Source organism: Berghia stephanieae, chromosome 8 (genome assembly GCF_034508935.2).
Source record: "Berghia stephanieae isolate SIO BIC M18660-M18661 chromosome 8, UCSD_Bste_1.3, whole genome shotgun sequence".
Taxonomy (NCBI): domain Eukaryota; kingdom Metazoa; phylum Mollusca; class Gastropoda; order Nudibranchia; family Aeolidiidae; genus Berghia; species Berghia stephanieae.
The window spans coordinates 10,563,455-10,576,999 of record NC_088367.1 but is presented as its reverse complement, the minus strand read 5'-3'; the positions used below and the strand labels follow the sequence as shown (position 1 = coordinate 10,576,999).

General features: G+C 38.1%; 1 protein-coding gene across 7 annotated transcripts in view; it reads left to right on the top strand.

Moving 5' to 3' along the window:
- LOC144978146 (uncharacterized) overlaps window positions 1-3,259 on the top strand; it is an 87,567-nt gene extending 84,308 nt beyond the window's left edge. For 5 of the 7 annotated variants that reach the window (XM_078923815.1, XM_078923814.1, XM_078923812.1 and 2 more), the window contains exons 5-7: window positions 413-498; window positions 1,347-1,487; window positions 2,840-3,259. In XM_078923815.1, coding sequence (XP_078779941.1) covers window positions 413-498; window positions 1,347-1,487; window positions 2,840-2,922 — 310 coding nt within the window. In that variant the 3' untranslated portion in view covers window positions 2,923-3,259. The remainder of the gene's footprint in view (window positions 1-412; window positions 499-1,346; window positions 1,488-2,839) is intronic. The other 2 variants (XM_078923816.1, XM_078923817.1) reach the window with 1 other exon arrangement.
- The last annotated feature ends 10,286 nt before the right edge of the window (window positions 3,260-13,545 follow it).

The window sequence follows — 13,545 nt, the reverse complement described above, 5'->3', positions numbered from 1 at the left end:
TCAAATTGGTGCATATTATAGTTATTGAGTCCTTGGGAAAGGCTCTTGCTTTACTCACATTCTCGCAAGTATTCAGGTATGAAATGAGTACCTGGCCGTTAATAGCGTTATCTTTGTCCGGAAAATCGTCATGTCCAGTCCTTCATGTTAAATGTTGCTGTTGACCAAGGACCCCTTGTAAAGGGCTTTGAACGAAGTTGACGTCGCTCGGGTCTTTGTTATTGCTTTTTGCCATCCGCGTTTATGAGTAAATCTCACTAAACTGTATTAACCAGACTATAAACGTTCATGGTTACACATAGTTTTAGTGTTTTGGTCTGTTATATTATTTCCGGATGGCACTGCTGTGAGCTTCTTATTCAGGCGCATACTCTATCTATATTTTATCTGTAATTTCTCGTCTTCATCCCAGAATTCGTCAAGGTGCCATAGGCGGTACGTGGCGACACATCAAGGAGGTGTTAGGACATCACGGGAGTAGGGTGTGCTTTGTCGATGGTCAGTGACAGTCGCAATCCTCCTCTTCCTCCTCCTCCACTTAATCTCCTCCTTCTTCTTCTTCTTCTTCTTCTTCTTCTTCTTCTTCTTCTTCATCTTCTTCTTTTTCAACTTCTATTCCTTCTTCTTCTTCTTCTTCTTCTTCTTCTTCTTCTTCTTCTTCTTCTTCTTCTTCTTCTTCTTCTTCTTCTTCTTCTTCTTCTCCTTCTCTCTTTCTACTTTCTTTCTTTCTTCCTTCCTTACTTTCTCTCTTATTTACTTACTTTCTTTCTATCTTACCTACACTCTCCCCTACCTCTCTTTTCCCCTTCCTTTTATAAGTTCTAATTCCTTTCTTTCTTTCAATTCCTTATTGTGCGGCTATGTGGTCTTGTAGTATAACACTCACTTTCGGATCGGAAGGTCCTGGGTTCGAGCCTCGCTCGGTGCATAGTTGAGTCCTTGGAAAAGACTCTTTACTCACATTCTCTCACCGTACTCAGGTATAAAATGAGTATCTGGTCGTTAACAGCGTTGTCTTTGTCCGAAAAAATTTTAAATATCGCTTAACAGGCGGCATGTCCCGTCCTACATGTTAAATGTTGCTGTTGAACAGGGACCCTTTGTAAAGCGCTTTGAGCACATTTAGTGGATATTGCGCTATATAAATCTCAATGTTGTTTTTTTTTTTACCTTCACTCTCCCTTACCCCTCTTTTTTCATTTCTTTTATGAGTTCTAATTCCTTTCTTTCTTTCAGTTCCTTTTTGCTTTTTTGTTACATTCTTCCCACTTTTGTTTTCTTTCTTTTTTTTTAGTTCTTTCTTTGTTTCTTTCTACATTCTTCCTTTCTTCCTTCCTTCCATCCAGGGCTAGTAAGCGTGTATGACACTGACCGTTTCTCTGAGGCCCTTCAACCTCCCCTTCCTTACAAGGGAAAACTTGTCCACCCTCCTTACGTTCCCACCCAGAGGGAGCATGACATCAACAATGGAAAGAAGGGAGTTGTATGTGAGTATCGTGATATAATATGTGTCGGTGCATGACGTAATTAGTCGGAAGGTGATAATTTTGGATTGCATTTTATTGCATTTTCTGAAAGAATATGCTCCCCAGAGCATTTTAATCTTTATTTGAAGTAAATCGGGTGATTTTTCACGAAGTTATTGCCAGATGTATGGGAAAGGTATCCAGTAATTTTTCTCAAATTTTATACTTTTTCAACTTAACTAGCTGTAAAAAATATTTAGAAGTGAAAGTCAGCTTTGATATTTCCCGAAGATGTACAAAAAGGGTTGATTTAATCATTTATGACAAGAACTCATTTTGGATTTTTTAAAAATTGACCTTCTAACTAAACGTGGTAATATCTCAGTTCAAACCTTTTCACCATCCGACTGATTATGTCATTCACTGTAACATATAAGTAATCGATTTTATATTTTAGGAGATTCGTTTCGTTTGTTTGAATAAGGTATCTTCGCTGTTGTTATGATGATGATAATGATGATGATGATGATGATGATGATGATGATGATGATGATGATGATGATGATGATGATGATCATCATCATCATCAATAATATTCTTATCACTGTCACGATAATATCACTACATGTTCCACACGCTTACCAGCTTGTTTACTCAGTTTCCTAAAAATTCAGAAGAATAAAAGCACAACTATCAGTAATATTAGTATATATATATATAACCAACTTTGGTAAACACCATCAGAAAAAAACAGTTAAAATTTCTCGGACATATTTACAGAAATAAAGGAATTGAAAAGATTGTGCTTACGGGTAAAGTTGCTGGGAAGAAAAGAAGAGGGAGACAGAGGATAGATTACATTGACAATCTGAACGGATGGATTGGTGGAGGAGGAACAGGAATCGAGCTATTGAGAAGATCTGAGGACAGATATGGTTGGAGGGACATGATAGCCAATGTCTGCAATGGGCCTGACAGTTGATGATGATGATGATGATTTTATATATATTTATTATATATATATATATATATATATATATATATATATACATATATATATATATATATATATATATATATATATATATATATATATATATGTGTGTGTGTGTGTGTGTGTGTGTATAAAGATAAGAATTTAGTGATAACGATAAACTCATTAAAAACACAACATAACCCTCCTACCATCCCCTTTCTCCCCCAACATTGTCACAATTTCACATTGATCAAATGACAACTAATTTCTTTTATTTTTTCCTTTTTAATCCCCCCCCCCATCCCCCCCCCCCCCCCCCCCCCGTTTCCAATTTTTTATCTCTTTCATTTGACAAAACCCAAACTTCCGGTTCCCCTTCATGATGACGTCATCAAAGTCCCCAAGGTCGAGACAGACGTGGAGAGAAAGATGAAGATGGCGGCCACACCGCGTCACAAGGGACATGACCAATTCAAGTAGTTTGGATAACGTGTAGATCAATTTATTATCTTATTTTGTAACCGTTTCGGGTTTTTTAAAGAAAGTTTATTTTATATTATTTTGCATATTAATTTAGGCCAGTTTATTTTATCCTTTTTATTTATTAATCACATCACGTGTCCTTTAAGATGATCAAGAAAATTGCGCAGTTTTCAACAATGTTGATTTTAAACGGTATTATGTACATCAAAGCTGTATTGATGCTTAGATTTGAATCAATTGTCAAATTGTTAAAAAAGATAATATTGAAGTCTTTTACTCGTATGCATTTATATTGGTCAGAATATATATATATATATATATATATATATATATATATATATATATATATATAATATATATATATATAAATGGAGTCACTCACTTATTTATGGCCGAAACGCATGTTTCTGTGGTCTCCACGTCGTCAGTCGCTCCATTTATATTTTATATTAGCTCTAACCAGCGTTATCGAGCACTCTCGTACCTACAAGTACCCATCAACACTCATATATATATATATATATATATATATATATATATATATATATATATATATATTATATATATATATATATATATATATATATATATATATATATATATATATATATATACTATCTTTAAATCTTGTATTCTTCATGTGTTATCGTTCAAATCATATATGTGAGACCACAGCATTAGCTTTCATTTAATAGAATATTGCCTTTTAAACCCTTTTCATAAGACCGAGATTCCTCGGCTTAGCTTCAGTATTAGATTTAATTCTTTTATAATTTATATTGATTCTTTTTTCACATTTTTTGCCTGTCCAGTATTAAGTCTAAACCAATTTTTATTAAAAGAAAATATATGGTAAATTATTGATTAAAATTTATTTTTTTTCAATTTACAATTTTTTTTCTGGTATTTGTTTATTATTTAACTGGTTTATATCCTTGAGGTCCCGGTTCGAGTTTTTCTCTGACAGGCGCAAAGTTGACTTCTTGGAAAAGGTTCTTTACTCTCATTCTCCCACGGTACTCAGGTGTAAAATGAGTGCCTGACCGTTTATAACGTTGTCTATGTCGAAAAAAAAATTGTAACCTCACCTTACAGACTTCATGTCTACTTCAACATGTTGATTTTGCTGGTGGCTATAGATAGTTCGAAGATGACGTCATTCAGGTCTTTGTTATTGTTTTTGCCATCCGCGTTTATGAGTAATGCTCACTGAACTGTATTAACTTGACTATAAACGTTCATGGATACACACAGTTTTGTGTGTTGGTCCGTTATACTTCCGGATGACAATGTTATGAGCTTCTTCGCCAATCGCATACTATTATATTTTTATAGTCGGGTTAATACAGTTCAGTGAGCATTATTCATTAACGCAGATGGCAAAAAACAATAACAAAGACCTGAGTGACGTCATATTCGAACTATCTATAAAAAGAACATTTGTACTGTAAAACGCCTTGAGCACGTATGGATATTGCTCAAGTCTTGGCTTTGGTTATGAAATACGCCAGTCGCCATGATGGACTAGAATATTGTAGTGTGGAGCCCGGGATGGCCGACGTCATTCGGGCACCGTGTTGGATCGGGTTCGGTGGAGAACCTGCTTAACAGCACGCTCATTGCGTCAGTAAGTGGGGCCTTGCCACCTGTCCAACATGTTCCCGTTGTGGTAACGAGCCCGAAACCGCAGAGCATCTAGTTGAACGGTGCGTTGTGACGAAACTTCCGGGCGGATTGGCGACGGTGCAATGGTGCGGTACGGAATTTGCAGATTGGGTCGATCGTCATAACATAGTAGTGTGAGCGCCATTAGAAGCTGCTGCTGATTGGGTCGATCGTCATAACATAGTAGTGTGAGCGCCATTAGAAGCTGCTGCTGATTGGGTCAATCGTCATAACATAGTAGTGTGAGAACCATTAGAAGCTGCTGCTGATTGGGTCGATCGTCATAACATAGTAGTGTGAGAACCACTAGAAGCTGCTGCTGATTGGGTCGATCGTCATAACATAGTAGTGTGAGAACCACTAGAAGCTGCTGCTGATTGGGTCAATCGTCATAACATAGTAGTGTGAGCGCCATTAGAAGCTGCTGCTGATTGGGTCGATCGTCATAACATGATAGTGTGAGAACCACTAGAAGCTGCTGCTGATTGGGTCAATCGTCATAACATAGTAGTGTGAGCACCACTAGAAGCTGCTGCTGATTGGGTCAATCGTCATAACATAGTAGTGTGAGCACCACTAGAAGCTGCTGCTGATTGGGTCGATCGTCATAACATAGTAGTGTGAGCACCATTAGAAGCTGTTGCTGATTGGGTCGATCGTCATAACAGTGTGAGCACCATTAGAAGCTGCTGCTGATTGGGTCGATCGTCATAACATTAGTGTGAGCACCATTAGAAGCTGCTGTTGATTGGTTCCATCGTCATAACATAGTAGTGTGAGCACCATTAGAAGCTGTTGCTGATTTGGTCGATCGTCATAACATAGTAGTGTGAGCACTCTTAGAAGCTGCTGCTGATTGGGTCGATCGTCATAACATAGTAGTGTGAGCACCATTAGAAGCTGTTGCTGATTGGGTCGATCGTCATAACATAGTAGTGTGAGCACCATTAGAAGCTGCTGCTGATTGGGTCGTTCGTCATAACATAGTAGTGTGAGCACCATTAGAAGCTGTTGCTGATTGGGTCGATCGTCATAACATAGTAGTGTGAGCACCATTAGAAGCTGTTGCTGATTGGGTCGATCGTCATAACATTAGTGTGAGCACCATTAGAAGCTGCTGCTGATTGGGTCGATCGTCATAACATTAGTGTGAGCACCATTAGAAGCTGTTGCTGATTGGGTCGATAGTCATAACATAGTAGTGTGAGCGCCATTAGAAGCTGCTGCTGATTGGGTCGATAGTCATAACATAGTAGTGTGAGCACCATTAGAAGCTGCTGCTGATTGGGTCGATAGTCATAACATTGTAGTGTGAGCACCATTAGAAGCTGCTGCTGATTGGGTCAATCGTCATAACATAGTAATGTGAGCACCATTAGAAGCTGCTACCATGATTTATGGGAAGTGCAGAGTTTTCAGATATATAGGGGAATAAAAGACACAGTATATACCTCCCTGAACACTATGGGAGGTCAGGAGCACCACCCAGCTATATATAGGGGGATAGAAGACACAGCAAGTACCTCCCCGCCCACTATGAGAGGTCAGAAACCCCACCCAGCTATATATATAGGGATAGAAGACACACAGCAAGTACCTCCCTGACCACTATGAGAGGTCAGGAACCCCACCCAGCTATATATATAGGGATAGAAGACACACAGCAAGTACCTCCCTGACCACTATGGGAGGTCAGGAACCCTACCCAGTAATGAAAAAGTAAGAGGACTGGTTCAAACAGGGAACAGGCAATTCTAGGAGAAATCCGTCGATGTGCCTAGCCCAGGGCACACACAGCGGGCAGTGTCGCCCGCTCGCCACAGCCGAGTGTGTAGGCCATTGCTTTGCACGGCTTACACGCAGCTACACATCAAATTTACAAGCATGGATCATCGTAATCCCGGCATTGTGTTAGATGCAACTGCAACTGTTGTGTTAGCCTTGGCCTAGCCTATTTTGCCGTCACTACCTGTAAGCCCCATTCAGGCACAAGCACAGGGTTCTGCTATGAAAATTATTGTACTCAAATATTTAGAATATACAATATATTCAAAACTAACAATTTTGAGAAACAGAGATGATTTACAATCAAGAAAAATAAAATATGTATATCATCTCTCAAAATAATAAAGATACTAAAACATCTGCCTGTCTCCCTCCCAGATAAGGGACGCAGTCAGGATCAGGGAAAAAAAAGAGAAAAAAAAAAGAAAAAAAAAAAGAAGAAAAAAAGAAATCTTAATTGAGAACAAAGACAGAAAACAACATGGTAGTAGATAAAGATACGAGGGATAAAAGACACAGGAAGTGACATCTCGACCTACTTTGGAAGATTATCAAATGGGTGAACAGCAAAGTTAATACGAGTAATACTAAGTACATAATGAATCATACGGTGGCATAACTATTTTAGCAGCAGGGTGTATAGGCAGATTCTTAGGATTACGGGACGTAAGAGAGCGAGGATGGAGGATCTTCATTGACGACCAGCATATATAAAATTTAGGCTAGGAAATAATATGCCATCACTCTAAAACCAGACGATCAGTTGCATAAGGTATTATGTATCTAGTCAAACGGAGGACTTGTTTAACGCTTCCAATGAGATGGACATAACAAAGGGTGACAATCAGTGATAATCAAATTCCTTTAATACGAGTTTGAACATAATTTAAATAGATCAACATCATCATCCATCGTGGGCATGTACTCTTGAACACGTTGCCGGTCAGTTGTCTCCACGAATCACAATCCAGTGCGGTGCTCATGGAATCTGTGTTGCTTTTAAAATCACACTTGGCCATTCTTAGGTTATTTAAATAAGTCATTCTTTGTCTTCCTCTAGCTTTCTTTCCTTCGATCATCCCAGATGTTACCAACTTTTCTATTCCGTCTCTTCTCAACACATGTCCCAGAAACCGTAACTGCCTCTTTCTGATCGTATCGATCAGTATTCTTCCTTTTCTCACCTTCTCCAACACTTCCTCGTTCGTATACCTGTCTTAAATAGTTAAATAGGTATTGCTTACTAATTATATAATAAATAGTCACGTGACATTGTTGGTTTTTATGATGGTGGTTGCGGTAGTGGTGTTTGTCGTTTACGTGATGTGGTTGTCATTGTATTTGTGGTGGTGGTCGCTGCATCGGTGGATGTGGCGGTGATGATATATCCTTCACAAATGCTGTTGTCAGTGTATATGTGATGGTAATACGCTTCCACAGTCGTAACGTCACTTCCTTCCTAATGACGCATGGCAACTTAGCAACTGGCTCTAAACTATCGGAACAATGGCGGACGCCCTTATGAAATATTTCTCCGACGGTCATAAAAGCGTATCCAGATAAAAAAAAACCCATTATAAATCTGATCATGTTTTGACTTTTACACATTCTGATCACAAGACATATGAAAAGTTCTAGCCAGCATGAGAATAAAAAGTACCGATTTTCTTTGTTTAGAACCACGATGGCCGCCGTTGCTGGACGACGTGACATCAGACTATTGAATCCGATTACTGGTGGAGGTGGTGGCATTGGTGATGGTTATAGTGGTGATGATATCCTTCACTCATGGTTGCTGTCTATGTATTGGTGGTGGTGGTTACTGGTGGTGGTCGCTGCATCGGTAGTGGATGTGGCGGTGATGACATCCTTCAGTGTTTTTGTGATGGTGTTTACTGGTGGTGATGGTGGCATTGGTGGTGGATGTAATGGTGCTGATATCCTTCACGCATGGTTGCTGTGTATTTGTGATGCTGGTTACTGGTGGTGGTCGCTGCATCGGTAGTGGATGTGGCGGTGATGATGATATCCTTCACGAAACACTGTTGTCTGTTTATGTGTGATGGTGGTTACTGGTGGTGGTGGTAGCATTGGTGATAGGTGTCATGGTAATGATGTCTTTCACGTAATTATGTTGTCTGTTTATGTGTGGTGGTAGTTGTTACTGGTGGTGGTGGTAGCAATTGTGATGGATGTAATGGTGATGATATCCTTCACGCATGGTTGCTGTCTGTGTATTTTAGATGCTGGTTACTGGTGGCGGTCGCTGCATCGGAAGTGGATGTGGCGGTGATGATATCCTTCACGAAATGCTGTTGCCTGTGTATGTGTGATGATAGTTACTGGTGGTGGTGGTTGTCATGGTCTCAAGTGAGTAAAGAGCTACTCGACTATGCATAAAGATATATGTAGAATGAGGCCCCAGAATTTACTAGTTACTATAAATGAAAAACAATTAACGATTTGTTTACAATGAAATAAAAATAATGATGAAATTTAATTAAAAGAGATAAACAGTGATCGTGGCAGTTACAAATAGAGATATGAATATTTTACGTAACTTATGATAATATGTCAGGTTCGTAAGTTTACGTTTCCAGGCAGTTGATGGGCTTGGGTGATCTATTCCTCTGATAACAGGATTGGACTCGTAAAATTCCACTTCCAGGCAATTGGTAAGAGGTTATAGTGTAGTACAGCGGGCTTGGGTTTGATCCTTGAAGATTATACAATCAAAGTTAAAAGCTCCGGCGTCTTAATGGTGTAGATATAATATCTACAAAGTCCCAAAAGATAAAAATCTTACAATATATATATATAGGAATAGAGTGACTGGCCGTCCGGCATAGATTGTGGAGAGAAAGTGAGTGTCAAATGTTAGACCTATCAGCTTTTATAATAAGTGGCTACGTGACAGAATGTCGAACGAAAAGTATTCACTAATTAGAAATTAATTCGAGGGAAGGCTATAAAAGGAAAGACGATCTAATATTAGAAGGTAAAGTTTATCTAAGCCTACCGATATATAACTGGAGTGAGATGAATTCAGTTCTCAATAAAATAAAATTTAATAAGATAATTGTGAATAATCTTTACTGTGACACCCCCCACCCACGTTTAAAATATACTCTTTAACCATTATGGGAAAGATAGATTTTACAAACGGAAGTAAATTTACTATCATGATACTCTAGCATTAATCCATTGTTATGATTTGTGCTACAATTAAATTATTTATTAACTAGACATGGAAATGTTTATATTAACGTAGGTATATGAATGGGCGACAATAACAATGAAAGATTGTGATTACAAATCATTGTGATGAACGACATGATGGCAATGTGATTACAAATCATTGTGATAAACAATAATGATGGCAATGAAACATGATTAAAGTCGATGATATGAAGGTAATTTACTAAATGAAATGAATGAAAATGTAAATGAAATATTGACATTTCAATTATTAATCATAAATGAGTGAAAATTCATAACAATAATAGATAAAGAGAAGATTTCCCAAATCATGAATGGGTATGGTATATATATCCAAACAATACTCAATGTTACATTAAGTTGGGTCATCATGTTTACAAATAAAATTATCGAATTTGTGTGTTCTAATTTGGCATAATTTGCGAGGTAACTAACAGTATGCATGGGAGGTTAAGTTATACCCTTCTCACGTCATTACACTAATCGAGAAAGTAGGTCGGCGTGAATATTTTCACAACCTGGTATGTGAGAGATACTGAAAGTGTAATTTTGCAAAAATAGACTCCACCTTAGTACTCTACTATTATTCATTTTGTTATTTCTTATGTACGTGAGTGGTTTATGGTCCGTTTCGACCACAAACTCTTTTAGCAGTAGATATCTGCTGAATGTCTTTAAAGCAAAGACGATGGCCAGTCCTTCACGCTCTATTACAGAGTATCGTGATTCTCTGTCCAATAATTTTCTGCTTGCATATAAGCAAGGCATTAGAGTTCCCTCATGTTCCTGTAATAGTACACCTGCGATGCCCTTATCAGACGCGTCAGTTCTTACAACAAATTCTTTTTGATATGTCGGGTAATTTAAGAATTGGTTCTGAACAGAGTAATGCCTTTAATTGGTTAAAGCTATTCTGACACACTTCTGTCCAAACAATTTTGTTCGGTGACCCATTCTTTGTCAGATTTGTTAGCGGTGTCGCGATGTGCGCGAAGTTGTAAATGTATTTCCTGTAAAAATTTAGGAGCCCAAGTACTTTGCGTACTTCTTTTTTTGTCTTAGGTGGTTGCAATTGTGCGATTTTTGTTTGTTTTTCTGTCTCGGGTGTCTGTGTCCCATGACCAACGGTATGATTAATCCTGCATTTGAAGCTTCGATATTAGTAAACATAGGTTGCGACACTGTGTCTCTATCAAAATACTTTTTTAGCATATTTGCATGGAATGTCTTTGTTGTGTTGTAAATTTTAATCTCGTAATTAACATTAGATTTTACTGCTGTTATTTTGAATGGTCCTTTCCATGTAGCTAAAAGTTTACTCGAGTCATCGGGTAAGAGTATTAGTACTTTGTCACCAATCTCAAATTTTCTTGACTTGCTTTTTCGATCGGAGTATTCCTTGTATTTCTCTGCTTTTTTAGTGACGGATTCCTGTGCTAGCTTACATGTATCCTCTATTCTGTCTTTCAGGTTTCTTACATATTCGTAAGCAAACATAATTTCGTTATTGTCCTCCTCATTCCCTTTACAAATGTCGGCTACTATATTGATCGGGCCGCGAGGTGATCGTCCATACATCAACTCAAATGGGGAGTAGCCTGTAGATTCTTGGGGTATTTCTCTATATGCAAATAGGATTGCTGGTAAGTATCTGTCCCAATCATCTGGTTTTTCTGCTGACACTTTTCTTAACATATTCTTTAGAGTGCCATTAAATCTTTCACAAAGACCATTTGCTTGGGGGTGGGAGGGAGTTGTGAATGAGTGTTGGATTCCCATGAGTTTCATGGTTTCATGCATCATATGTGATGTAAATTGGGGTCCATTGTCCGACAGTATCTCATTTGGTATGCCTATTCTAGTAAAAATTGTCATCAATGCTTCAGCTATGTGATCCGATGTAGTTGATTTCAATGTTATCGCTTCTGGCCACCTGGTTGCGTAATCGACTAGTGTTAGTATGTGTGTATGGTTTCTATCTGATTTTGTTAAAGGGCCTATAATGTCAATTGCAACTTTTTGAAAAACTTTTTCAATAACTGGGGTTGTCTCTAATGGCAATCTCGGTATTCTGCCTTTTGCGACTCTTCTTTGGCATGTGTCACAAGATTTCACATATTCTCGGACGTCTTTAGTAATTCCAGGCCATGTGAAATTCTCGGATATTCTCTTCAATGTGGAAGAGCTCCCAAGATGTCCAGAAGTTATTGAATCGTGCGCTATTCCAAGGATTTTGTTTCTGTAAATACTCGGCGTGACCAGTTGTTTAGCTATTTTGTTTCTTTTCCTATGTAACCTGAACAGAATATCTTTTTCAATGATGTATTCAACTTTTGATTTCATCCCTTTGTTTGCGATATTGAAATATGAAGTTAAAGTCGGGTCCTTTTTCTGTTCTTCAATGAACTGTTCCTGTCAAATTGTTGTGGTTCAAGAGAAATAGTCATTGGCTTCTCTGTTGTCTTAGTCATCTTTCTTGTTTCTGCTAGACAAGCTGTTTCTTGGGTTAATGACCATTCTTTTACATCTTTTGGGTTGTCTTTAAGACCTTTTATATTGCCAACAATAACATCAGCGACGGGGTTGGGAAGTATACAGCATTCCACTATTCCTGTATAGTATGGGGTTTCTATGTACACGATTAGCTGTTTCAAAGGTTTCGACTGTGCCACTGAATGTGATGCATTGTACCGTTTTTCCAGTTTTGTCTTCGTCATTGATCAAAGATGCTTTTATTCCTACTGTACTGCATCCTGTGTCTCTCAATATTTTGCAATCAGTTCCATTAGCTTTGCCTTCACAAAAAAATAGCGATCCTGATTTGTGAGTTTGTGTTAAAAGTGACATACCTTTCACGCAATACACATTTATATTTTCTCCTGACATTACTCGTGTCTGATTGTTTACACCTGTTTGGAGTGATGCATTTGCAGTTTCTTTTGGATATCCCACGATTTTGTAACATTTGTCTGCTGTGTGGCCTTTCATTCCACAATATTGACATTTAATTATAGGTTTGTTGGTTTTCTTATACTCAGTATTATTGTCAGTGCTATTTCTTGTTTTGTTTTGATAGGGTCGGCTATGGTCTCTATTGAACTGTTTGTTCCATGGTTTGTTACTATGATCATCTTGTTTCACTTGCGTGTTCCGAGTGATTGATCGGCTCGTTCTATTTGAGTACTGAACTTTAGGTGTACCTGGACTCTGAGCAGCAGCAGCGTAGTATGGTTCCTTCAATGTTCTGCTAAGGGGTGTCAATGGATGTGCGCTGTTAAAGTTTTCTGCGTAGATTTTTAATTTGTCCAAGTTTTCTGGCTTTCTCTCTTTAAAGAATGCGACTAAATCTGGGTTGCAAGCTTGATAGATTCGATTCTTCAGCGTGAGATAGTAAAGGCCTGCAAAGTCGTCTTGTTTTACGTTTGCCAACTCAAGCCACCGATTTAGAAATTGAGTAATTCGGTTCACGAATGTATTAAAGTCTTCTCCACTTTCCGGTTTTGCAGTGTGAAACCTTTCCTGGTAACCATCTTCCGTTAATCTAAATCTTTTTAGTAGAGCGTCTTTAATTTTACCATAATCATCTGCATCTTCAGTTGTTAAGGTATAGAAAACTTTTAGCGGTTCTCCAGATAAGCAGTTAATCAAGGCTGTGGCCCATTTGCTTTCTGGCCAACGATAACCTTTAGCCTGAACTTCGAATCGGTGTAAGAAGGATTCTAAACAGTCTGATCGTTCATCGTATGTTGGCATGCGTGGAAGTTTCACGAAAAATTCATCACTATTATTATGTTTTTTTTCATGACCGGTTTTTGTTTTTTCAATTCCCAGCATCATTTGGGTCCTTTTGGTTTCTTCTTCTGCTAATGCTATTTGTCTTTTTAGTTCCCTTTCTTGGACTCTTTCTTCTCGTTCTTCTCTACGTATTCTTTCTTCGTGTTCTTTTTCTTC